The sequence below is a fragment of the Anolis sagrei genome, chromosome 4 (genome assembly GCF_037176765.1).
Source record: "Anolis sagrei isolate rAnoSag1 chromosome 4, rAnoSag1.mat, whole genome shotgun sequence".
NCBI lineage: Eukaryota > Metazoa > Chordata > Lepidosauria > Squamata > Dactyloidae > Anolis > Anolis sagrei.
In genome coordinates this window covers 87,300,039-87,327,015 of record NC_090024.1, presented here as the reverse complement: position 1 = coordinate 87,327,015, position 26,977 = coordinate 87,300,039, and the positions used below count along the sequence as shown (strand labels likewise).

At 39.8% G+C, this 26,977-nt stretch overlaps 1 protein-coding gene across 2 annotated transcripts in view; it reads right to left on the bottom strand.

Moving 5' to 3' along the window:
- SLC22A23 (solute carrier family 22 member 23) overlaps positions 1-26,977 on the bottom strand; it is a 125,615-nt gene that overhangs the window by 15,158 nt on the left and 83,480 nt on the right. Inside the window, exons 4-9 of one of the 2 annotated variants that reach the window (XM_060774753.2) lie at positions 19,436-19,604; positions 15,191-15,318; positions 11,312-11,434; positions 7,979-8,081; positions 3,759-3,991; positions 1,213-1,245 (exon numbers count right to left, since the gene is read on the bottom strand). In XM_060774753.2, coding sequence (XP_060630736.2) covers positions 1,213-1,245; positions 3,759-3,991; positions 7,979-8,081; positions 11,312-11,434; positions 15,191-15,318; positions 19,436-19,604 — 789 coding nt within the window. The remainder of the gene's footprint in view (positions 1-1,212; positions 1,246-3,758; positions 3,992-7,978; positions 8,082-11,311; positions 11,435-15,190; positions 15,319-19,435; positions 19,605-26,977) is intronic. The other variant, XM_060774754.2, reaches the window with a different exon arrangement.

The window sequence follows — 26,977 nt, the reverse complement described above, 5'->3', positions numbered from 1 at the left end:
GGACTTAAGGAAAATTTCACTGGAGGAGCAGAATTTTCATTTATGAAGCAAACCTTTCATGCTCCCATTCTGGCAATTAGACCAAACAAAAGACACAAACATGTTCCCCTGGGGAGATAGGGAGGGTGACAAATAAAGTATTATTATATACACAAAATATAAGCCTTTGAAGCTCACCAGCTATTTCATTTGGTGGAGATGGCAGGTAAACAAAATCATGTAAGGGAAACAAAAATACATTGTTGAAGGTCTTGAGGGTTTGGATGTTATAGTGAGAGTGGGTTTATTAAGGTGGAGACCTTAGTCCCTACCTTCCCAAAAAGAGAAACTGAGGCACAACAAGGATGAAGGCTAAACAGGCCATTTCTATTTTCCATTGCAGCCATAAAGTCTCCTCTTTTGAAATCTGTTCTGACTCTGTTCGTCAAGCCAAAAATGCCCTTATTTTGCCAGAGTTTGTGACCTCCTTGGAAAGATCCTCTGTTACTAGGTCTGGACATAGAAGTAGATATGATCACAAGGCATAGACCCAACTTCAAATCTGTAAGCTCTCTCCTGCCTGATTTTTCTATAACAGTTCCTCGGTTATGATGCCAGTGAGTTTTGGAAGCTACTATAATGGATTTTTGATTTTTTTTGTTTTGCATCTTCTGGTTAGTCTACTATAATGATACCACCAACGTGTATTTTCAGTTTTGTTCCTATCCACCCAATCGCTGGCCCCAACATGCAAATTCTTTCCCCCCACAGTTGTGAATAATCTGTCACCATCTTCTAGACTGAACAAATAATAGAACAAAAGTCAGGTCTTTGCAGATAAAGAGGCAGGGCTATGCAAATTGGAGTGTTTTTCAACAACTGTGTTTATCAGAGACAGGTTCAGTGAACTTGGCCATTCATTTCTTGGAAGAAAAGTAAAGGGATGCCCTCTGGAAATGGTTGCAACCAGAGATTGGGAAGGTTACCACTACTTTTTGTTTTGATGACAACTACTGAATCCAGAATCAACTTGGCCACTGGCTATATTAATCATGGGAATTCAGGAAGCGTAGTCTGAAAAAATGCTTTTCAAATAACTGTTGTGAATAAGGGGGAAAGAAAGCAGAATGGGTAAAACCTGAAAAGCTTATTCACAGTCTGACATCAAGTAATGCACAATTCGGATTATTAAAAATCAAAATCACATAGAAAAAGATAGATTGAAAACTGTACCTGAGTCTGGAAGTTGACTGTATTTTCCTATCACTGGATTCATAACCATGAATGGGTTGAAGCATAAAAAAGAAAAGAAAAAGGAAATAGAAGAAAGCAGTGAAAGGCAGTCATTTTAAAACATGATAAATTAAACCACTGGCTATCCCTATCATTTCCAGGTAGCATGGCCAATGTTATGATTGTTGGATTTCAATCTGATACTTTCCTATCTGGAAAGTACCAAATTTGGGAAGGTCGGTTTCAAAGATTAATTATAGTGGTCCTTTACTTATTGCAGGTGTTACGTTCTAGAACCACCCGCGATAAGTGAAATTCCGCGAAGTAGGGACACTGACTCCCCTTCCCTCCCTTTACGCCTAAAATGTATTTGTCCTTCAATGGACAGAAACATTTCCTCTCCATAAACAGCCTGGCAAGAAATGCTAATTTCCGTCCCTTTTCCCTCCAAAAAGGATAGGATTCTAATGAAAAAATAACAATAAAATGCAGGCTGGTAAATGAATCCAGGTGTAGAATTAAAGCAGAAACTAAACAAAAGCCATTTTGAAAAGTTTTTTTTTTTTTAAAAAAAGAGACATTCTTAGGTTGCTGGAAAACTCAGGAAACCATTTGGTTAGAAAGAAAGTTTCCAAGAATGTGACTATGAGGCAGGAAGTCATACTGGAAGACTCATGACATCCATGCATCTTGTGAACAGAATTCCTTTAGTAAGCATAGAATACTCTGAGGGAATTATCATATATTAAATAAAATTTAGAGAGCAAAGGAAAATCTGGGCTAGTTCCAGCTAACTCTTTGGTGGCTTGTTGTGTCTGGATTGCTTGTATGTTTTGGCTGAGATATTGCTCCCACAGCTGTTCCTTTAGGATAGTGGTTCTCAACTTGTGGGTCCCCAGATGTTTTGGCCCGTTTACCAGCTATTAGGATTCCTGGGGGTTAAAGACCAAAACATTTGGGGACCCACAGGTTGAGAACCACTGCTTTAGAGTGATGGGGTAGGTATATTTAGTTTAGTATGGATGTCTCCCACCAGAACTGTTTTCAATTGTGAAAGCCTTGTGGCATTCAACAACCTGTAACCATTTTCATCCTCTTCAGTCAACAAGTCCATGCTGTCTGGGGATGATGGGAACCACTGGGCAAGCCATCCAGAGGGGCACACAGAGAGACTGTTCAAAAACACTTGGATCTGTATCCTTCATTGAATCCACCCAATCTAGATACACAGCATGCAGCCTTTTGTAGAACCGAACATAAATCTTGGAGAGATTATGTTTTATGACTTCCAAGTGGCCAAGTGCAAACACAGAGAGTGATGGCCTTGGCTCTAAGGGGAGAAAGTTCTAAGGAGGCACTTGCACTGCGATTAATTATTGCTGACATACACAGGACTGTCGGACTGTAACTTGCTATTTATTTTCAGAAAGCCTGGGAACTTGTCTTTGCAAATTGTCACTGAAAATGTACTTGTATATATATATATCTAAGGGAACCTTTCCTTTTGCCATAGCAAGGTCCAGCCTACATGGTCTTTGCACTCCAGTGCACTGGGAGTTCCCTTATCACTTTGTGGCTCCATTGATATTTTTTCTCAGGATACTTAATTATCTGTGTGTATGCGTGTGTGTGTGTGGAGTCTATGAATGGGAATTATTTGGCAAATTAGAGCCAGATGTTAAACTTTGGTATAATGAAATGGGCAAGAGAAAATGTATATGTATTTACATTTGAATTATCTCACCTCACTCTCTCTTTTACAAATTGGCTGACATCCTGTTAGTGGCATATGTGCATATACAGTTGGTGAGCCCCCAGTGGCGCAATGGGTTAAACCCTTGTGCCGGAAGACTGCAGACTGACAGGTCAGAGCTTTGAATACGGGGAGAGTGCAGATGAGCTCCCTCTGTCAGCTCCAGCTCCCCATGCGGGGACATGAGAGAAGCCTCCCACAAAGATGGTAAAACATCAAAACACATCTGGGTATCCCCTGGGCAACGTTCTTGCAGACAGTCAATTCTCTCACATAAGAAGCAATTTGCAATTTCTCAAGTTGTTCCTGACATGATCCATACACACATACATATGCATACACAGTTGGTCATCCTTATCAATGGATTCAGCATCTAAGTATTCAACCATCCACAATTTGAAAATATATTATTAAAAACATTCCAAAAAGCAAACCTTGATTTTGCCATTGTTATCTATGGATGGTTTTCCACACCATTGTATATAATGGGACTTGAGCATCCATTGATTTTGGAATCCATGGGAGTCCTGGAACCAAATGCTAGCAGATACCAAGGGGGGACTGTATGTCTGTTTTAAGCAGGGTGCAGAGAACTATTCTCTAGCCCTTAACATCCTGTCACAAACTTTGTCCCTGGCAGCTGTCAAGTCTTGGAATTGGTCCCTAAAGCAGACCATTCCTGTAAGTTTATCTACAATTGAACCTGTATGACATTCACAACTTCATGCACATTTGAAGCCTAGAGCTGTGTGAACTGTATCAAGGCATATAATGGTCTCATATCCACACTCACAGTTGAGCAGGCCTAGTTGCAAAAGGGAAGCCAGAGCGGTGAGAATCATGAAGAGCAGCAGCCCCCCTCTTCGCCCAAGATATCCAACCACTGGGCACATGACCAGGCAGGAGATCAAGGCAATTCCTGCCATGGTATAGTAGTCCGCATAGAAATTGTTGGTGAGGGACATCTTATCTTCGTGACCCATCATACTCTTAGCAAAGCAGTGGTGTATCCCAAATCCAGTGAGTCTGTGGGAGGCAAAACAGGACAAGAGGGTAGGGTCACCAAATACTCAAGCAGATCGCAAAGTGGCATTCAAGAACTAGACTGCAGCAGAAAAATTCTATGCTAGTCCTGAAATGGATTGAGAGAGAAAAGGCTGAAATGTGCATCCATGTCTTACTCTTGATTGCCAGAACCCACCTCTTCCCACTGTTTTCAGTAGATTTTTGCTCCCTAAACACTCTTAAGCTCAAATATCCTAGACACCATATATCCTGTTTGATCTTACACGCTTGGCAGGGTCATCACTGGATAGGAGACCTCTAATAAATACCAGGTATTGTAGGCTACATGTCAGAGGAAGGAACTGGCAAAACCACCTCTGGGAATTCCTTGTCAAAGTAAAGGCTATGAAATTCTTGAGGTTGCCATAAATCAAAAGGCAACTTGAAGGCATGTATATACAGTAAACATTCCCAAACCATTTTACCAACAACAGAAATGCAGGGTTTGCCCCCAACACTTCTAACCCCACACATCACATGGAAAATCAGCTATGTTTATTGCATGATGCCACTATCCCACGCCATTCATGTAATCAGGAATAGCAGCAAATTATCAGCTTGGTGACCCTCATTATTGCACTGCTGCAAGTGTTTGCACAGCTGCAGTGCATTGGCAATGACCTGCAGTCACACTTCTGAGCGAGAAACAATGTGTAGTTTTTCTGTTTTCAAACATCTGTAAAATAAATTTTACAATTCCATGAAGTATGGTAGAAGAGCAGGATAATCTGCCTCCTTAAGGAGTCACGGTGGCGCAATGGGTTAAACACCTTTGCCAGTTAAACTGCTGACCTGAAAGTCGGCAGTTCGAATCTGCGAGACGGGATGAGCTCCCGTCTGTCACCTCCAGCTTCTCATGCGGGGACATGAAAGAAGTCTCCCACAGAATGGTTAAATGGATCTGGGCGTCCCCTGGGCAACGTCCTTGCAGACAGCCAATTTTCTCACACCAGCAGATGGCTTTGTTGTGGAGAGGTGGCAGATTGGCAAAAGGATATCACGTGACATGTGATAAGGACGGTTTTATGCCATTTGTCACTTCTGTGCAATAAAGAAGTGTTATGTGAGAAAATACCATGATAATGGGTTGCTGCGAGTTTTCTAGGCTGTATGGCCATGTTCCAGAAGCATTCTCTCCTGACATTTCACCCACATCTATGACAGGCATCCTCATAAGTTGTGAGGTCACATCCTCTGAGGATGCCTGTCATAGATGTGGGTGAAATGTCAGGAGAAAATGCTTCTGGAACATGGCCATACAGCCTAGAAAACTCACAGCAACCCAGTGATTCCAGCCATGAAAGCCTTTGACAACACATATACCATGAGAATGCTTATATGTTTATTCTGAATTCAGTGCTAGAAAAGATGCCAATGAAAAAAACATAGCCACAACTGACACAATTCATTCCATCTTCCAACAACTGACACTTTTAGAATAATAGATGTACTGTTCAAAATATTGACTGTCAGAGATATTTCAGCTGTAGGTGACAGCACTGTCAGTCAAGTGGAATAGGTGATTTTTGAGGTACCATCCAATCTATGATTTTATAGCCAACTGAGCAACTTTATCCTTCTTTCTCAAAGAGAAGAGAAAATCTTAGAGTCTACACAGGCTTGATGCAAGAAACTCTAATCACCCTGGGATAACTTATGTACAAACAAAAAAGGAATAAAAAGGAAAAGGAAGATTGATGCCCTGTCTTTTATTCAAATGATCTCCAATATAGCTTGCTGAATAGAGTCTGTCAGACAATGTGCCATTCTTCAGGCAATCATTTTTGCAATCCCAGACAGGTATCAAAAATAAGGTAGTTGGGAACTGTCATTCACCACTGATGGGCTATATTTGTTTTGTCAGTCACAACTTAGATAGAAAAGTCTCATTCCTCTGGGATGGATGAGTACCATATGTTGGTTTCCTTGATATATATCACCTCAAAAGTCCTTCGCTGGACCACATAGCCACCTGGCACCCCCAGCCTTGAAGATGGGAAGCACTGCCAACGTCTGTAAGTTGTATTACTTCTTAAATAAGGTTTACACATGGCTCAGCTATGTGTGAAATCATTCAATACAAAGGGTTTTTTTGGGGGGGGGGGATAAGGGAGTGATGAGTCATATTAGTTTGTCACAGCAAAAACATCAGAATCAGATTGGCAGACAATTATTCACATGTTTTGGTGGGAGAGGAGCTGCTAAATTACGAAAAGTATCAACTTTGATCATTATCTTGTGGTTGTTAACTACTTGTAGTTGGGTGTAGTTGTCGTTGTAGGTGTAGTTGTAGTTGGATGGTAATATCGACATTCAAGCACATCAGCACATGTATGGTGATGAAAAGCCTTTGTTTCACTGAAATTACAATAATTTAACCTCTAGACAGGGATGGGAAAAGTGTAGCCACCCAAAGACAGTTGGGCTACAACTCCCATCAAACCTAGCTAGCATAGGCAATGCTGAAGAATGGTGAATTATGGTCCAGCATCATCTCCATCCCAGCTCTAAACGAAACCTTCTGGGTGAGGAAATAAGAAAACTAGTGCAGCTTGAGGGGAATAAGAATGTCTGTTGTTTTAGTCAATGCTGGCTTTACACTACCAAAAATGACAAAAAACCACAAAACAAAAGCCTCGCTGGAAAACAATAATGGGGGAATTTTGTGAGGAAATGGAAGATTAGCGTAACCCTTGTTTTTTAAATGGCCCCTGCACCTGGGCCTGTGTTTCTACCATAAACATGGTTTAGAAATCACTGAATAGAGAAAAGCATCTGTCTACAGCAGGGTTCTCAAACAATGGCCCGCAGGCCACATTCGGCCCGCTGAAGGCATTTATCCGGCCCGCCAAGGAGTAGGCCTCTCTCTCAGTGAAATCAGTCTTTGCTTTGCTTATGCAGAGCTCCTTTCATTCTTTCAGTCTCCCCCTCACGCTCTCTCTCTTTTTCTCCCCGTTTCAGTCTCTGCCCCTTTCCCCTCTCTTTTTCTTTCTCTTTCTCCCCTCTCCTTTCTCCCTTCTCTCTTTCTCCCTTTTCTCTCTCTCTTTCTCCTCCTCTTCTTTTTATATCCATTACTTCTGTGTAGCCAATAGACAGCTCTGAAGCCTCCTCTTGCCATCCAGCCCTGCCTCCTTCCCTCCACCTCTACCTGGGTGCAGGGCTGCAAAGCTGCCCCCCCCCCCAGTTAACAGGAAGGGGAGAGTGGGGGGGGGGTCTGGCCCTCCAAAGGTCTGAGGGACAGTGAACTGACTCCCTGTTTTAAAAGTTTGAGGACCCCTGGTCTCAAGGAAGGGGTTGAAACCCTCTTCTCACCCACAAGTCATTCCTTTGTAACAGAAGAATTTCATGAGGAATTTGCTAATACAGATGCAAAATAATAATAATAATAATCATCATCATCATTATTTTATTTCTAACCTGTCCTCTCTCCCTAAAGGGATTCAGGGCAGTTTATACATACAAAAGGTAAATATTCAATGCCATATACAATAATAAAAACAGAAGGATATACATAAAAACATTACACAATGAAATACTGATCATAATTAAAAGTGCATTTAAAATAAGCTCTATGGGAGAGGTGACATTTGGGCCTCCCAAGTACTGTTCAGATAGAATCTAGAGATATAGCTATGTCCCTGCTGAGCTAAGTGTTTACCCAGAGGTTAGCTTTGGGGAATGCAAAAGCACCAGATTTTCTGCTAGTCACTTCTTGAGTTTCTACCCAGGTACTGAAACATATAACAATATATTATCTTTACCTCATTTCTGATGGACACTCAATGTACTAGACAGGGACAGAGCTTGTAAAAAACAGTCTCTTTTTGATAATTCCACAAATCTTTGAGCCAGCATAGGCAAATAATAAGAGGATGCTTGGAACTGCCTTTTTCTTTTCTTTTATAAATAACGTTTTTAAGGTCTGGAAGAAAGCATGACAATACTTACGAATTTACACAGAGCACAACAATATTTTTCCACAGGTTCCTTGTTCCCACAACTTTAACAATGCAGACCTTCTTTGGCCTCCGAGCAAGTTCTTTCTCCAGCTCTGAAACAAAAGTAACATGCCATTTCTTTTGCGGACATTCATTTTGGAATGATACCAAGCAGCCCAACAATAATATGGATGTTCTCATGAGAGCTCTCTGACCCATTATATCAAAGTTTCATAAATCTATTAACTCTGCTTTAACCGGGTTGTTGTAGGTTTTTCGGGCTATACAGCCATGTTCCAGAAGCATTCCCTCCTGATGTTTCGCCTGCATCTATGGCAGGCTCACGCTGCTCCCCGGATTCGAACCTGTGACCTTTCAATCAGCAAGTTCAGTAGCTCAGTTCGAGTTAGTGTAGAATAAATCAATTGGATGTATATTAAAAGTTAACTAAGAAAATTCAATTTCTTCAATGAATCTGTTGCAACTGGGACTAATAACATTGACCTCCAAACCTGAGAGGTATAGAACACTTTTTTTAAAAGAAAAAATAAACTTGCATTATAGCAACTTTGCATTCTAAATGCAAATATGACATCATAGTTCCTCCATCAAGTACAGGCTTTTTACAACTTGCTTTGATGCTTTTGTTTTGTGAGTAAGTTTTCTTTGAGTGAATAGTAAGAAAGGGGCTAAAGTCTTCTATCAGAATTCAAGATACTTTAATTTGCTGAAATGAAACACAAACACTGTTCAAATCATGGAAATGTAATCAAACCAACAACTACACTGATAAAAATATCAAAATTGTGAAGGAACTGTGTGTGATACAACATTTTGACTGTGTTTTTAAAATTTCAGCACACACAATCAGGAAGCTTTTTCATTGGAGACCTGGGAAATTTGCACAAAAATTATTGTCTTCTTTATATTTTTGCATGTTGAAGTACACAGTAGAGATTCTTGATTAATTGTCACAGTGTCTGTTTGTATTACCTAGATTCATTTGGATTATTCTACCCTAAAGAGTTTACAAGAGTTTCCCCTATTATTATTGTGTTATGCCTGAGGCAAACTGCACAATAGGCTGAACACCATCTGGAAAAATGGTTTCACCCTCTCTCTTTTTCAAAAACCAGTTTTAGGAAAAGTTCTGTATAATTCAAAAGTGTGTATGTACTGCTTCGTGAGCAGCAGTTGGTTCTAGTCAAGGCATTGTTGACCCCTGATCTCTGTAACACTTGGAAAGATGAGACTCCGGCAAACTCAGAATTAGTAGAATTCTACCGAGAGACCCCCACAAACACAGGAAATTCCTTTTGACATTTTCCTTCAGAGTGACGTGGGAGATATCCAAAAGGGGAAAAGATGTTATAATGGAGCTTTCCTGTACACCGCAGGCATCACTACTTGTAATATTTTCCAATTCAAGGACACAGCAGGAAAAATAGCATGCAAGTAAGTCACAACGCAGTATTTTAAGATACATGTAAATATCTTCAATATGGGTTGTCAAACATCATTTGGACATGATTTCAACTACATTATGAACTTGACATCTTCTGTTTTATTATGTCGCACTAGTGATATCCAGGTTACATTTTATATGCTGAATTGCATATTCTATAAGTGTTAATTTTGTACTCATGGACTGCACCTTGTTTGCTGCTGCTCATCTCTTCCTTCCTACAGTATTTTTATGACACATTATAAAAAGTATATAAAGGCTGCTTTTATTGTTGCTGTTTTTCCTCAAGTCTCTGTTTGGGGTAAGAAGGATGGGATATAAATACTCGAAATAAATAAATAATTTTTGGGTTTTTTTCATGTTAGCGACTTGAGAAATTGCAAGTCGCTTCTAGTATGAGAGAATTGGCCATCTGCAAGGACACTGCCCAGGGGATGCCCAGATATTTGATGTTTTACCATCCTGTGGGAGGCTTCTCTCATGTTCCCGCATAGGAAGCTAGAGCTGACAGAGAGGAGCTCACCCTGCTCCCCAGATTCGAACCGCCAATCTATCGGTCAGCAGTCCTGCCAGCACAAATGTTTAACCCATTGTGCCACTGGAGGCTTTACACAACACGCCAAATTGCTCCTGATGCGTGTCTTCAAGTTATTTCTAACTTATGGCAACCCTAAGGCGAACCTATCATGGGGGTTTCTTGGCAAGATTTGTTGAGAGAGGATTTTCTCTTCTATCCTGACGTTTAGAAAACAGGTGAAAACTTGGCTCTGGAAACGGACATTCGACGAGTGAGGCAGTATCCTGCGATATGGATGGATGATGATAAACAACGATTTTATTGTGACGACTGACCATTGTAATTATATGACTGTATTTTGCTATTTTAATGTTTTAGTGTAATATGGAATATGATGTTTTTAATTATTGTTTGTGATATTGTTGTTGGAAACCGGCCTGAGTCCCTCAATGGAGATGAGAATACTGGTATACAAAATTTCTAAATAAATAAATAAATAAATAAATAATTTCCCTTTTCCCTCCTCCAAGGATGAGACTTGCCCAAGGTTTCCCATAACTATTGTAGTTTTGTCACAGATGATTTGCCAGATCAAATACTTTTTTGGAGATAAAGAACAAACTGGCATTGTAAAATGCAACAGGCAAGAAAAGCGCATAGTGGTTTTGTTACTATAAGAACACCATGCATAAGATAAGGTGAAGTAAATGTTAGTACCGTGACAACTGTGATATAACAGACATTGTAGGAAACTCAGACCTGGAGGGCAGGGAGAATACTAGCGAAGGGTACAGAAATATAGCCATAGAAAAAGCTTGTATAAAAGAGAGACTGCCTCCAAACTCTGTGTGATCCCTCTGTCTTCTGAGAGCCAAGCAACATGATTTCAGCCATTTGGCATGACATACCTATCATTGGACTATATCTCTTCTGGCTGCCCATAAGAGATCAAATCTTCCAATGCATCTTTATATAGCTGACAACCTTCCTCCACATGCAAAATGAGCCTGTTGTGAGACAGAAGGTTCCAGTGTAGAATTATCCCTGACCAGATTTTAGAAAGGCTATGTTTTTAAACTGCTACTTCTAGTGGCCAGACTTACTGTGGGATTGTGGGAGTGATAGTCCCAAACCATGACTGTTCAAAATGATCTCTCAGCCACACTTTGATCATTAAATGCATATTTGTGTGTAGTTCACTTTGAAGCAGAGGAACATTCAAACATTTTGCCACTTCATCTCCTTCTAATGCAGTCTGAAGTGACACAGCTCAACAAATGCACACATCAAGTGAGGCCATTGAGCGTTGGCACTGGGTTTCAAACAAGCTGCAGCCTGGAGAAAATGTGCTTATACATTACCTCCAGCCTGGCTGCTTCCCACTTCCCCCATCAGGAACTCCCTGGTAGCAAAGCCACGAGAGCTCCGTGAAGGGCGCTCCTTTTCCTCACTTCCTGGCAGAGCTGTGAGGGACGACCTGTGGCCTGCGAGAGGGAGCCAACCAAACAGGTAAATGAAGCTTAATGGGAAAGAGGCAGAGGAAGCTGACTCAGACCTTTGGGCAATTTTGTTGACACAGACTGGGAAGCAGCTCTCTGGGATTTTATGCTTCCTTAGCCCTCTTTGGCAATGCAGATAATTAAGTCTAGGACTTTCTGCCAAGAAAGCATGCTCTCTGCCACTGAACGGTGGTTCCACTCTGAAGACAGAGACCGTATTAGAAGAGCAGACACAAATCCTATCTATATTTATTTATCTATCACCCACACAAAACCTATCAAAATAACATAGACTTCTTTGGCTTAACTTGGGGGCTTTCACACTAAAATATTGCACTATGATTCCACTTTAACTATCATGTTTACATCCTATATACATCTAGGATTTGTAGTTTAATGAATCACTAGCACTCTCTGGTAGACAATTTTAAATGTTGGGTTGTTGTAGGTTTTTCAAGCTGTATGGCCATGTTCTAGAAGCATTCTCTCATGACATTTCACCTGCATCTATGGCAGGCATCCTCAGAGGTTGTGAGGTCTTTTAGAAAACGAGGAAAATTGGGTTTATATATCTGTGGAAAGTCCAGGGTGGGAGAAAGAACTCTGTTGGAGGTAGGTGTGAATGTTTCAATTGGCCACCTTGATTAGCATTTGATGAACTGATAGTTTTTTGGTGTGGCTTGTTACTGCCTGGGGGAATCCTTTGTTAACAGGCGATTAGCTGTTCCTGATTGTTGCTTGTCTGGGCTTCCCCTGTGTTTGAGTTTTGTTCTTTATTTACTGTTATAATTTTAGAGTTGTTTAATAGCCAGATTTTGTTCATTTTCATGGTTTCTTCCTTTCCGTTGAAATTGTCCACATGCTTGTGGATTTCAATGCTTTTCTGTGTAGCCTGGCATGGTAGTTGTTAAAGTGGCCCAGAAATTCTGTGTTCTCAAATAGTATGTTATGTCCAGGTTGGTTGTTCAGGTGCTCTGCTATGGCTTACTTCTCTGGTTTTCCAACAGACCTCACAACCCCTGAGGATGCCTAGCATAGATGCAGGCAGAACGTCAGGAGAGAATGCTTCTAGAACATGGCCATACAGCCCGAAAAACCTACAACAACCCAGTGATTCCGGCCATGAAAGCCTTCAAAAATTTTAAATGTTCATCCCTAAACTGCAAATTTCAGGATCCCATAGGATACAGTTATGGCAACTGTACACAATTGCAATACTGTTAAAAGATACCACGCCCATACAGTTTTTCTAGTTGCATATCTTCAGTCTCTGAGAGCCACAGCATGTTCAAACGTGAACTATGATACTCCTTGGTGATTGCTCAGGCTGCTTGGAGGCAGGGATCATTCTTACTTTTCCCTACAAAGCTTAGCTTGCAAAGAATGGCTACTGCCCAGTTTTCTGTCATATGCAAGGTGGATGTGTCAGAGCTAGAAATGTTACTTTTGGAATACAAATCTCAGAACACTAAGCCATGCTGTCTGGGATATTCTGGGAGCCACAGTTCAAAAAATAAGTAACATTTCAAACTCTTATCCATGATCTTAGTCATTGAGAAGCAAATCAACTTACTTCTCAGGCCCACCTCCTTATCTGTATAGGCCCACACATGGTTTTGTGTCCTGGTCTCAGTAGAGCTGGCTTTCAGGTAGAAGCATAACCCACACTCCTTGGAAGCCTGCATGGCAAATCTGAAGGGTGTGGGGTTTGCATACATGGCTCAGTTAAACTGGGGGAGCACAGACACAGTGGGCACGGATGGACTGCACAGAGATATTTGTCATGTCCTCAACCTTTATGGAATACACTGTAAGGTTATTCAGTTCATCTCCTTTTTCCTCATTTGGGGGGAAAATAGTGCTCTGAATGTATTGGTTCATTTCTGCAACCAGAAAGGGTGTAAACTTCTTTACAGTGCATTGAAATATCAGGATTCTACTACGCTATTTATAGGCCCAGAGAATTAAGTGAAGAAGTGAGATATTTTTTCTATTTCTGGAGAAAAATACATCTCCCTAATTGGGAGAAACCATAAATACAAGCTGAACTCTCCTGAAGGAATGACAGAATATGATTGCGGCAATTAAGCAAATTCCACAGGTGCTTTAGGGCAATGTTACTCAAACTGATATCTGGACCACTGCCATTTCCTGAAACATTGGCTGCTGGTAGTTAACAAAATTCCATGAAAGAAAGAAATAAGTGTACCCAGTGGACACAAATATAGTGCTGGTTCCTGGCACATGGGGAAAAAATGCTAGTCCCCTATATCAGATAGCTTAGGAAGCACTGTTTAATGCAGATGTTAACATGACATTTCTGCAATTAGACTTTGAGCTTCTTTATCCAAATCTACCAATGTGACTGGACAATTCCTTCCATCATTTTTAGTGTGGTACCTCATGGATTAAACAGAATTTTACCAACCAATGGTAATAGGTCATAAGCTGGCTTCAGAATAGATCTAGATGGCAGTTTGATTCACATGTACTGTCAACAAGCAGTCCGCAAAATCCAATGCAAGTTGCAATGGGACTAAGCAGAGAAGCAGCGATATGGGCACCTCACTATGGTTTAACCTCAATGCAGAAAAAGTGAGCCCAAATTTTGGGCAATATGAATTGGTTTGAAATGTCATGTATTATGTCAAATGAAGTCTGGGGCAGGCCATGTTTTTGGTTGTGGAAGCGAGAAGAGCCAAGTTCCTATTTTGGATAACAAGAGATTTGATCTTTCCTAATTGATGACATTAACAGCTCTTGGAGCTTGAACCTCCATTCAAAGGTAAACTAAACCTGTTATTAAAATTGTATTGTGCATAAACAAGTAAATAACATCGTGTTGTGCCATATGTATAGCCACATATTAAGGCCATTGTCTCTTGGCTACCATCTGTGAGCAAAAACCCTTCAACTCCATTATGTCATGTTTCTGAATGTATACTCTGAAGTATAATGTTTTCCATATTTTCAAAGGCACATACTGTCCATTATGTTAAGATAGACTTCCAGATATTACATTCTGACCCCATATCGACTTTAGAGAAAAACATTGCCCTTGGTTTCTGTTAAGTTGTTTGTACCACTGGGCTTTCCTGTCACACTTTCCCGCATGATACATTTCTATAGCAGTGCAGACAGGAAAATACTTACTATATGTGACCGATGATGCTGTTTAAATGATGAAAGGGCGCGGTGGCACGAGAGCATAAGTGGTTCTGTAAAAATACAGAACCAGATGTGTCCTGTTTCCTAAATACAGCCCAACAAAACTTGTGTCTAGTAAGACAACACTGTTTTTCTGCTCTTTTGTGTGTTTCTGTGAAAGCATGTAAGCATAAAGTGAGTTATTGTTCAGTCCTGCATGTCTGAGTTAATTTAGCTCCTGTAGGTTAAATCAGAGAGAAATTCAGAATGGTGAGAGCAGTTTAGAAGCACGTATCCCTTGCTCAGAAATGATACTTTATCTCAGAAGCAACATTTCAAGGAATGTGTGTGTGTCCAAACTGCTATTCTCCCTAGACCCTTCCATCTATTGTGGGAATTTCCTGGAGGCAAACAGCGGACAAGCCTTAATTTCCAATAAAATCACGAGAGCACCATCACAAGCTCAAATGAACTAAATTATCTGCCCTGAAGCAAATCAAGCAAGAGAATTCAATTGTGGATCTGAGATTGATGATGCGGTTGTCAGTACAGCACAGAAACCATTCATAACACTTGGCAGTCACAAAAACTCACCGGGCATCACTCCTTTGATATCACATTCTGTGCTCGTCCTATTCTTGCATGTTAAGTGCAGGATGAGCTTCTTTGCAGTTTCAAACTGCTGTGTGGCTACCAGCCACCGAAGAGATTCTGGGAAAAAACTGCAAAGATGAAGAATGCGTTATTGTCGGCTTCCAGGAAGTTGCTAGTAGAAGACAGACTATATATGTCAAACTACAACTGGTAATACTCTTTGGAGAAGAATGATGTTGACATGTATTTCTTTTGCATGACTGATGAATTTCCATAGCAATTTATGTTATTCAGGGATAGAAAAAATGCAAATATGTGTCTTTTAAATGGTTAAAAACCTATTGAGAAACCCCAATGACAAGAACCTTTCCAATTCAGGACTTCTTTTCTGCAAGTTTGTACGTAGCTGATTTCTACAGAAAATGGTTTTATTTATTTATGATATTTCTACCCTGCCTTTCTCGAACCTGAAGGTGACTCAAAGTGGCTCCAAAGGTGTAATCCTTTACAGAAAAAGCTGGTTTGTGGGGATGAAACTGCCTGTTCTGTGTAGAAACTATTTGTATACACAGAAACTATTTTCTGCACAGAAAAAGGCCCTTTGCAGACAACCTATTTACTAGTCACATTAACCATGTGCAAATTTTATGCAACTAAAGCATTTTCTTAACAAGAAACAGTGTTTATTTGTAGAAATTCATTTCTGTGCAGAACAAGCTGTACCTGTGAATTTTGTGCAGAGTAAGTTCCAAATTGTGGACAGATTGTGAAAACTGCACAATTGAAAATACTTTCTTGCAGAGGGAAGAAAATAGCTAAATGGACTTGTTGCTTCCTTTGAGAAGAACATTGATGAAAATGGCACCCCTCACTTTGTTTCATTTTAAGACAAGGAACCAGTATTATTTTCTGAGACCAGCTTGGCCTGGTTTCCTTTTTTTTTCTTATCAAGTACTAAAAGAGAAAAGCCAGGAACCACTTCTGCCCAAGTATTTTTGCTATTTCTCTGGGAGAAGAGTGTTAGCACTCAAGTATTGCTGTTACGTCAATTTAAAAAAGTTTGTGTTTATACCATGTTACATTTAATAACACTAATTCTTAAGCAATTTCTTTAAAAACATTGAATTAAAAATCATTTGAAAGTATTTAAAGCATACAGCAATATATTAAAATAAAAGAAATTAACTGTTAGGAAAGTAACATGTCTGGTATTTGACCATGAAGACAGCAAGTTAAAATCACTATTAATTTTACAAACAAATTAAGGCTCACTTTAAAAAAATGCGGAATCTCCTCCTCCTAAACTCCCCAACCTTTATATTTATAATACTACGTAACATGATTTTAATCCTGGTTTATAAATGTCATTTCCTAATTGATTCTATCATAAAAACATGGAAAAAGTTCATTAAACTGCAAAAACTTTTGTTTTTGCGGTCTGCACATTCATTAAGGAAAATTACAAACAAAGTGCTTAGAATGAAGGAAATAATAGTACTACTTTCAGTCACAAAAACAAAGTTTCTGGAGTATAACAATTGTTTTCAAAACAAGTAGCACACAATTAAACAGGAAATAACACTTTCAAACCAGGAACATATATTTTTTTTTATTTTATTACATAGTATAATTATTATTACTGTTTTAGTGGAGTGTTAATTTGTATTGTTTTTAACATATTTTAACCTACCTGAAGCCTCATTATTGGAGAAAAGAAGATAGAAATTATAACAATGATGATGATGATGATATAGTACTACCACTGTATCTACAGGGAATACTTTCCAGCACCTCCTGTGAATACCTGAAACCCGCAGATGATAACAAATCCTACACTTTGACTATACTTGGGCCAAAGGCATACTGCAGAACACCACTGCCATTTGTGGACCTCTTTAGGGGCATGCCTACACTGGCCAAAGCACTTAAATCAAGTCAGAAGTCACTCCTGAATGTCCACACAAAATCAAGGGACCTCTGGCCCATAACACTGGGAGATGAGTTAATTCAGTTTTACTTCACATTAATAAAAGTTTTGCCACAATTCCAGAGATGCAGACAGCTTGTCCAGTTGTAATTTGAACCAGTATCATCATTCACTTTTCCCTGCGCACCATGGTGCAATGAAAAGGGGATGAACTTACATATGCTGTGCCAGGCAACATACGAAAGAAAGAGAGGACGTGTCATTTCAGCTTTGTTATCAGAAGCATTGTGATATGACAAGGTGTGATCAAAACAGGGAAAAGGCAAAGGCTGACAGTGGCATAAACAGTGTAGGAAATGAAAAGAAAAGGATACATACAGTGTCATCAGGGCAGAGAAGAAGGGAAGGGAGGGGAAGACAGAGAAAAGAGAGACAACCAGAATAGTTTCTGGAGAAACTGGAGTAGGCAAGGTCTGCAATTATCCATGATTGTTGGGTAACTGCTCTTCAGGACACAGTTAGCTTGAGCCAGGCTGAAATTAACTTAATTATCTTTTCATCCCTTTCCCTGGGAAAAAATCTGTTTCTTGACAACCCCAACATTTTTTGTTAGATATTCATGTATTTCAGCTGTTACCTCCCATGTAAAAGAATGTGTTGTTCTTTTTCCACAGGAAAATAGAAATCAAGGTCTGGGGGAGAAGACCCTTTTCTTTTCCTGCCTCCTAAAAATTCTCATATCTCTAACCCAGAAATAGATAGGCGGGGCATTGTGAAAAGGAGGTGCTAAAAGCGCACAACACTTCTCACTTAAGAGGTTATTTGGCGGTGAGGGGTCATATAGTGTAATAGCTACACCAGCCTAAATTTGTTAAAACACAGATTCATTTTTTTCATTTTCTAATTTGAGAAACAACAACAAATCTAGGAATGTATGTTCTACGGATATGGAGGGTGTGCTATAAAACTGCTTGAAAATACAACTGAATTAAAATAAAAATGTGATCAGCTAGATCACATGGTAGACCTATGTCGCCAAACAGAGCAAAAATAAAAAGGTTCCCAATTTCAATTATTTCCAGTTTTTGATGGTGCCTGTTCTCTCTCCATCAAATTTCAAAGTCCTTGTGGTTATACTTTTATCAGGCTAGCCTGAAGGTGTCACAATTATCTGTACAAACTTTTGAAACAAGTGCCTTTCTTCATCAAGCAAGTATTATAAAAAAGGGAAAAGAAGTGATGACATTAAAGTCACATAGTCTGCCTGTTGCCTTCAGGCAGTATAAAGGAAGGACAAGCAGTCCATCAAACTACGCTGAATAGACCGCACTCCCTGATGGCCTTGACCTCATTGGGAACAAACAAGGCAATAAAAGAAGAGTAATAAAATGTAAGAGGACAAATAAAGCAAATCTATTAAGAGCAACTGAGGTTGGGGGAGAGTTCACTTGCAAGGGAGAGCTGGGGAATAGGAGAAGAGCTAAAAATCCCTCTTCTACATAAATACCCTCAATGACCACCTAAATAATGTAAGGAAGGATAAATATAAATAACATCAGGTAATACAGGGTGAGGCAGCATAACTTCCTTTTTTAAAATGCGCGCCATTCAGTCGGTTGAAGATGTAGCGGAGCACTAGTTGTCTCGTTCGAGAGGCAGGAGTATAAAGTTTTGTCCTGACACAGTTCAGCCGTCATCATGCATTAGAACAGTGAGGAACGTGCTTTTGCTGTTGAGGCCTACTTTTCGAGCGGATTTGGAGTGGTCAGCCCGCTCTCCAGATTTGGTCCCTTGGTTTTTTGAAATCCCATGTTTATGTGAACCATCCAAGGACCCTACAAGATTTGAAGACCAACATCCAGGAAGAAAATGCTAACATAACGCCTGCTATGCTGGCAAGAGTCATGACAAACGCTAGAAATCGGTTTACTCAGTGTATGGAGAATGGGGGACGTCACCTACCTAATTTGATCTTCAAAACTATGTAAAACAAAACTTTAGGTATGCGCCTACATTATATACATTATTTAAAAAAAATTTATACATTATTTAAAAAAAAATCTGATTTCTACAATGGGTTTTATTAAGTTTTGAAAAAAGGAAGTTATGCTGCCTCATCCGGTATAAAGTATTCCAACTTCTCCTGATAATATCTAGTGTCGGCACAGACATCAAATCTTATTTGCAGCAGACTAAGAAAATCTTTACTTATACAATAGTTTCCAGAATCAATATAGTGGCTGGGGGATTCTGGGAGTTACAATTTTAATTCTGCCACTGACAGAAGAAGAAAAAAGAAGGAACTTGCAAATACTTACAACCAGTACAGTAACATCAACAGGAAAGGGCAGATGATGACAGCCTGGAGAACTTGCCAGTCCCTGCAGAGAGCAGCCAAACCTGGCATGAGGAATTGGCCTGCCATCGCTACAAAACTTGCCACCATTGTGATCATGAAACGGTGATTGGGAGGGCAAAGCTCTATCCCTGAAAAATGAAAAGGAAAAAAGAAAAAAGAAATAAAGTACATCCACTTCGAAAAAAGCGTTCCACAGTTATAAATTCAGTTACAAGAACTTGCACAACAAAACTGCATTTGAAATTGCAGCTGAAATGTTCTGCATAGTAATGCAATATTTTTAAGAGAGAAGTTTTACCCTTGGCATACTCTAGACTAGGCAGACCATAGAAAAATTACCTTTTAGATTTCCACAAATCCATCAGCATGCACAACTATTGGTTATGCTGGTTGGATGATTTTGAGATCTGGTGTCTATAAACGGCTAATTTTTCTAATCCACGAAAGCAGGGATGTACAAGTCATAGTTGTGGGACCATCTGTATCCCTTGCTTATTACAGTGCGTATTCTAAAGCTGGCACCCACCCAAAAGTCCAGCTGATCAACTAGACATAGTTGTTTAACATATCAAGGCTATGGCCTTGATATGTTAAACAACTAATTACAACTAATTATTACAAAAATATGTAAGACTACCTCATTTCATCTTCTACTTCTACTCTGAACTCTTTTGCCATAGGGAACTCATGAAAACATGGAGTATATAGAACTTGTCTTACATTTATGCATTTTATTCAGTTTACTGTATCAATTTTCAGACTCAGTTGTATGGAATTCTTAAAATGAAGAATATATGTTAATGGAACCTCTGTATTCATTTTGCTTATGTCTTGTTTCAATTTACTAATGCATATAACTCGTTTGTTTGTCTTATATGCTCCCTTTTCCCCTGCCATAGGACCAAGACAGCTCGCAAAGGTAAAAAAGTAAGATTAAAAACAATGTAACAAGAATGATATAATAAAAGGTTAAAAGGCAATGAAATGACATCACATTAAAACAGCACTACATTAAAAAATATGAAATTGTTTTGAAATGTCTAAAAATCATAAAATTGTTTTAAAACATAACAATACAATTAAAACATAGCATGTACGCACCAAAATCTCCCTGGTGACAATAAATTATTAAATGGCTTTTGAATAAAAAGCTCTTTGTCTGCTGGGAAAAGCAGGGCTGCAGGGAGGAGGAGAGATAGCGAAGACATAGCCTAACCTCCCATGGAAGGAAATTCCATAGGATATCAGAAGTGTTTGACAAAGCTCTTATTCTTATTTAACAACCCCTAAAAAGAGCAATGTGCTCATTTCTAGAATATAACCTTTAAAAAAAAGTATCATAAGACTTCCCCTCCATCACCTTTCACCTTTAAACTAAAACGTCTCAGGATTACATGGGATGTAGCAATGATGGCTCTCTTAAACTTGAGAGCTCTATAAACAGTAGCAAACACGTGGCTTGGAAACAAAGGTGTTCTGAGTGTTATCACTGAGATGGCATTGCCTGTTTACAGAGAAGGCCTCCATAGACTGTATGCAAGGACTGTTTCCAGTTCAAAATATTGTCGGCTTACAACTGTGATCTCAGCTTAGCAGCAGTTATCCTCAGAGGAATGCAGGCAATTGCTTGGTCTTCTTTGCTGCCAGCGGAGGCCAAAAAGGAAGCGCCACATTGTCCATTCTACTTATTATAGACACAAAAAATAAACGTGCTAGTGGAAAGGCTTAGTCACACATGTCACAATGCACAACCCCTGCATTTGCCTAAAGACCAACAGAAATGAGGGGAGTGGGGAGGGGAGAAGAAACATATTCCCATAAGCAGAGATTGGAGATGTTACTTTTGGGGCTGCACATAATCAGTGCAGACAATTCTGAGAGTTGTAGTACCAAAAAACCCCCCAAGTAAATGTACCATATATTCCGGCATGTAAGACAACTGGGCATATAAGATGACCCCCAACTTTTCCAGTTAAAATATAGAGTTTGGGATATATTCGCCGTATAAGACTACCCCTCTTCCAATGCACACCAAATAAAATTTTTATAAGCATCAGATTTGATTTCAATATGATAATTTTCCTATTACTGTATCTCCTTCTCTGCCTCTCAGATCTTGCACATGCGCACCTGCACCGCTTCTCTGCAGTCTTCAGGAGAGAGATCCGAGAGCCAGAGGAGGAGGTATGGAAATAGGATACAAGGGTGGGCCAGACAGGTAAAAGAGGTGTGTTTTTCTGGGCCCAGAGCCACTCTATCTCTTTTTTCCATACCCTGAGTGCCGCGGATGCTTGCAGCTTGCAACGCCCTTCACTTACACCTTTGGGTGAGGTGCCCCTTCACCTCACCATCAGGACAGCATTAAGTCCACGAATCCTGATGAATGGATTTTCTTCTATCGTACTTGTACAGCGTCACCCTTAATGCTTTCATACAGTCACTGCATACGGCAAGAACGCAGTCATTGCCATTTTTGAGCTCCCCCCACCATATGCGGCATCCACAGATTCTCCAATCTGATTGGAAGTTTCAGCACCCGTTCTATAAGATGACTCCAGTGTATACGATGACTCCCGCGTATAAGATTACTCCCACATATAAGACAATCCCTGACTTTTGAGAAGATTCTTTGGGGTTAAAAAGTAGTCTTATACACCAGAATATACGGTATATGATTTATGATCAAGAGGTTGGGAAGAGCAAGTAATAATTCTAGTCTCTGAAAATGATACAGCCACACAAAACAAGTATATCCACCAGAGGTGTGGACTAATGGATGCCACAGGAAACCCTTCCATAAGCAATCAAAAATAGGATTTAAGTAGATGAGAATCTATTCTGTCAGACAGCAATGTATATTTACAAACTAGCACAGGCATTGCTTGGAAAAGTTCCCCTTTGGCCTGCAACTCCCAGGTTTTCCTCGGCAAGATTCTGCGAGTTGTACTGAAAAGGAATTTTTCCAAGCTTTACTTGCGGGATATCAATAAATGCTGCGTATGTTTTTCTGCCCAAGGGCATGGGTGTCTTGAAGTGATAGGTTGTCTGTGTTCAAGTCTCCTTCCAACACAGGACACATGAGTGGGAAACCCGACTGGACTCCAGAGGGCAAACTAGTCTGGCTGCTGTTCCCTATGATGAACTGCCTTCCACCCACACACTCATTTTCCCGTATCATTTTGCTGCATCTTAAATAAATAACTTCCTGCATATCACAAAGAGCATGGCATTCAACTGCTAAGCATATCATATTTGCAACTAAGTTCCTGATTTTCAACTATCTGTGCCAAAGAAAAGGCATTACACTGGTACATTCATAATCACGGGAAACATATATTCTTGTTTAAATTGTTTTATGTACAAGTCAAAAAATCAACATATATTTAATGTTCTTTTGGATATTATGGTATACCAGGTATTAAACATGCTAGATTCTGAGGAACAATTTTTTATCATGTCAGAAGCTACTTGAGAATATACTGCAAGCTGCTTCTGGTGTGAGAGAATTGGCTGTCCAGGTGACGGCCAGATGTGTTACCATCCTGCTGGGAAGCCTTTCTCATGTCCCTGCAAGCTAGAGCTGACAGATGGCAGCTCACCCCATCTTGTGGATTTGAACTGGTAACCTTCAGGTCAGCAGCCCAACCTTTAGGTCAGCAGTCCAGCCGGCACAAGGGTTTAACGCATTGCACCACCGCGTCTCTCTGAGGGACAAATTTAGAGTAATGACTGTGTTGTAAAAGGTCTAAGAATCAGAGCTCGGAAAAAGTAATTTTGGATGACGCCTCCCTCCCAGAAATCTACAATTCTTATAGCTAAAACAAACTTTCACAAGATCAGTTCCAGACAGATCAGCAAAGATTCATGGTAATTAAGTTCTCAAATCACTTTCTTCTTGAATATTTTACATTCCATTTTTATCCACTTTCAGTCTTACAACACTAAGTGTTATTTTTAGCCATAAACTATCAAACTTGCCACCTACTTCTGTAACACATACCAAACAAATTATTCAGGGCCCTTAAATCAGATCTTTTTGGAAACTTGGTCAGTAAAAGCAACAACCATCACCCAGTTATAGACATATATTTTTGCAAGTCTCCAACAAAGTATTGTTATTGTATAGTCAAAGGTTTTCATGGCCACAATCACTGGGTTGTTGTGTGTTTTCCAGGCTGTATGCCCATGTTCCAGAAGCATTCTCTCCTGACATTTCCCCTGCATCTATCCAACAGACCTCACAACCTCTGAGGATGCCTGCCATAGATGTAGGTGAAACATCTGGAGAGAATACTTCTGGAACATGGCCATACAGTCTGGAAAACACTCAACAACCAAGTATTGTTATTCCTACTTCTGCTAGAAAGATGCACCAATTTCTGAATACAGGGTTATCAATAATTTTGAATGCAGGTTTTGGATTTTGGGCCACAATGCTAGCTTTCTGCATAGAATATTTTAATTTAAAGAACTAAAATCTGTGAGTTGCTGTGAGTTTTCTGGGCTGTATGGCCATATTTCAGAAGCATTCTCACCTGACATTTCCCCAAATCTATGGCAGGCATCCTCAGAGGTTGTGAGGTCTGTTGGAAACGAGGCAAGTGAGGTTTATATATCTGTGGAATGTCCAGGGTGAGAGAAAGAGCTCTTGTCTGCTTGAGGCAAGTGAGATTCCCAGGCAGGAAGTAGCCAGGCTTTGAAGCTGAAAGGCCATTCAATGCTAATCAAGGTGACCAATTGCAACATTCACACTTGCCTCAAGCAGACAATAGTTCTTTCTCCCACCCTGGACATTTCACAGATAGATAAACCTCACATCAGGAGAGAATGCTTCTGGAACATGGCCTTACAGCCTGGAAAACTCACAGCAACCCAATGATTCCTTCAACAATACATTAAAATCTAAATCTTTGTGATACAGCTGAAAGGCTGGGGACTGTTGCCTAGATTGGCTGGGAAGTCTGGGTGTTTTAGTGGAAAAAAGAATCCCACCCCCAACCTCTATCTCCCAGATGGCTACCTGTTTCTCTCTTCTGCTATGCTACCTCTTGGGCACTGTTTTCCCCGATTGCATTAGTCTGGTAGACATCTCTGCCTGGGGACTCCACAAACAGACTTCTAGTTCCATTTCTTTGCCCTCTCGAGCTCCATCTTCTGCCTTAAACTCCAGGCAAACAAGCAAGATCCCAAAACACTGGGAGCTGCACCTAATTCGCAACACATCACAATTTGCACATCCTTGCCTTCTCTTATGGTAGCTTCAATTTCTTTTTCTGTTCAACTGAGCTGTTGTAAACACTCAATTCCCCCATAGTTTAAACCAGTGACTGTACTGGAAAATTGGTCAGAAAAGGAGAATCTGTTATAACAATCTCCCCCTTTCCTTCTTTCTATTCCGCAGGCTCAGAACATGGATTTACAAAATTAAAAATAGATACAGTAATAAAACCGTTCACAATATTCAGAAATGTCCAAATGTATCTACTTCTATGAACCATCTCTGAGGTTAAGCTCATCCGAGGAGGCCCTGGTCTCAATTCCACTTCCCTCACAGGTGCAACTGGTGGGAACAAGAGACAGAGCCTTATCAGTGGTGGCCCTTCGACTATAGAAATCCCTCCCCAGGGAAATTGGAGCCGTTCCCTCCCTTCTGGCCTTCAAGAAGATAGTGAAGATATTGATGTGGGACCAAGTCTTTGGGCATTGACTCCCCGTGCAATAATGATCTCTCAGTGCAACAATGAACAATGCAATTGACAACCGGAATGGCTCCAGGAATATGCCTTGAATTGTGTGATTTTTAAATAATGGTTTAAAGATTGATATGTTTTAATTATGGAATTTTAAAGTATATATTGTTTTCTTCTATATATGTATGTTTGGCATTGAATTGTGCCTTGTTGTGAACTGCCCTGAGCCCCCTTCGGGGAGAGGAGGGTGGGGTATAAATGCAATAAATAAATGCATTCACAATATCCAACAAAGCTAAAAGCAAAGCAGGTAAAATTTCATCCTGAAAGCTCTTAAGTGGAGAAAGTGAACTTTATGGAACCATAGTACAAAAAAGTAACTTTCCCAAGCATTGTGCTATTAAAATCCAGCAAATTGAAAATTATAGTCACTTTTTCCAAAACACATAAAGGGATCGAGCCAAGGAAAACCATAATCATGAGACTAGCATCAGATAGTTACTTTGTTTGGGAAGGCAGAGATACTTCTTCTGAAAGATTACTGTTTGGGAAATTTGATCCAAAATTACATAGCATTTAGGTCAGTGAGTTAGAAAATCCTGCATTTATTGATCTCTGTGTTTCTAAAGAAAGCTATCAAAACTTGAAATTGGTTGTACAGTGTTTTGGAGAATACACCTGGAACATGTCATGGACACTTTTCTTAATGGATCTATGAAGCAGCTGGTACTTGCTGGTCAATAACATTAAAAAAATTCCAACACACCAATACAATATCATAACTTTGCATTTTTGACATGATTGCAACTAGCTTTTTACATATCACCTCCCCCCGCCCCCTTTTTAAATAGAAGAGCCGAGATTATCCAGGCTGTCTTGGCTTCTTTATGGAGAAAGGTGTAATGTAAAATTTAAATAAATAATATATAAACACTCAGTTCTGGTTAAGGCCCTTGATTATAACAGTAAAAATGCAAATAGAATCTAATTGTCTCTGCAGTATGTTTAATATGTTAATCACTTACAATCATAGAAGGAACAAAGGAAATACTCGTTAGGGATTCTTTGTGGCGATTTTTGTGTCTTCCCTACAATAAGTGCTATTTATTCCCCATCAGTCCTCCGTAGAGTTCAATTACTGTCACCTTCTGGTCCACTGAACAACAAAATAAAAGAGAAAGCGACAGCTAGCTATGAAATCAAAAATGTAGAGTACGAGCAGTGTCATACCCAACAGTGGGGGGCAGAAACCACCCTTTCAAAAAACAAGACAGCTTGTGTCTCTCTGGGCATCAAGTCTAGGCAATAAACAAGTGCACTTAAGGGACAAGATTGCTTTTCAGAGTCTATTTTATTCAGCTGAACAATCTCTTGCCAGTTTTCTTTCTGGTTTAAACTTTCCTCTAGCTCTCACTGGAAATTTTCAATCAAGATTGAGGATCAAACTAAATATTAAAGGAAAAACATATACCCTGCAATAAATTCACATGTCTTCCCACAAAAGAACTTCTTCAAAAGCCTTCTAAATTAACCACCTGTTTACCTTTCAATGATAATAACAAAAGAAAGCAACAACAATGTGAAATATGTAGGCAACAACGAAGTTATGCTATGAGAAGCAGACAGTGAATACCAATTGAGGGAATACCTCTTCTAAATATATGTTGAGCAGGTTTACCTTAAGGCGATAGGATCTGAACCATGATTTTAAAAATGATGTGGATATAAGTTGCCATTCTAAGATTTTTAAAATACAAACAAACTAATACCTCTCAGATGTGTTGGACTACAAATCCTATGGTAACAGAGAT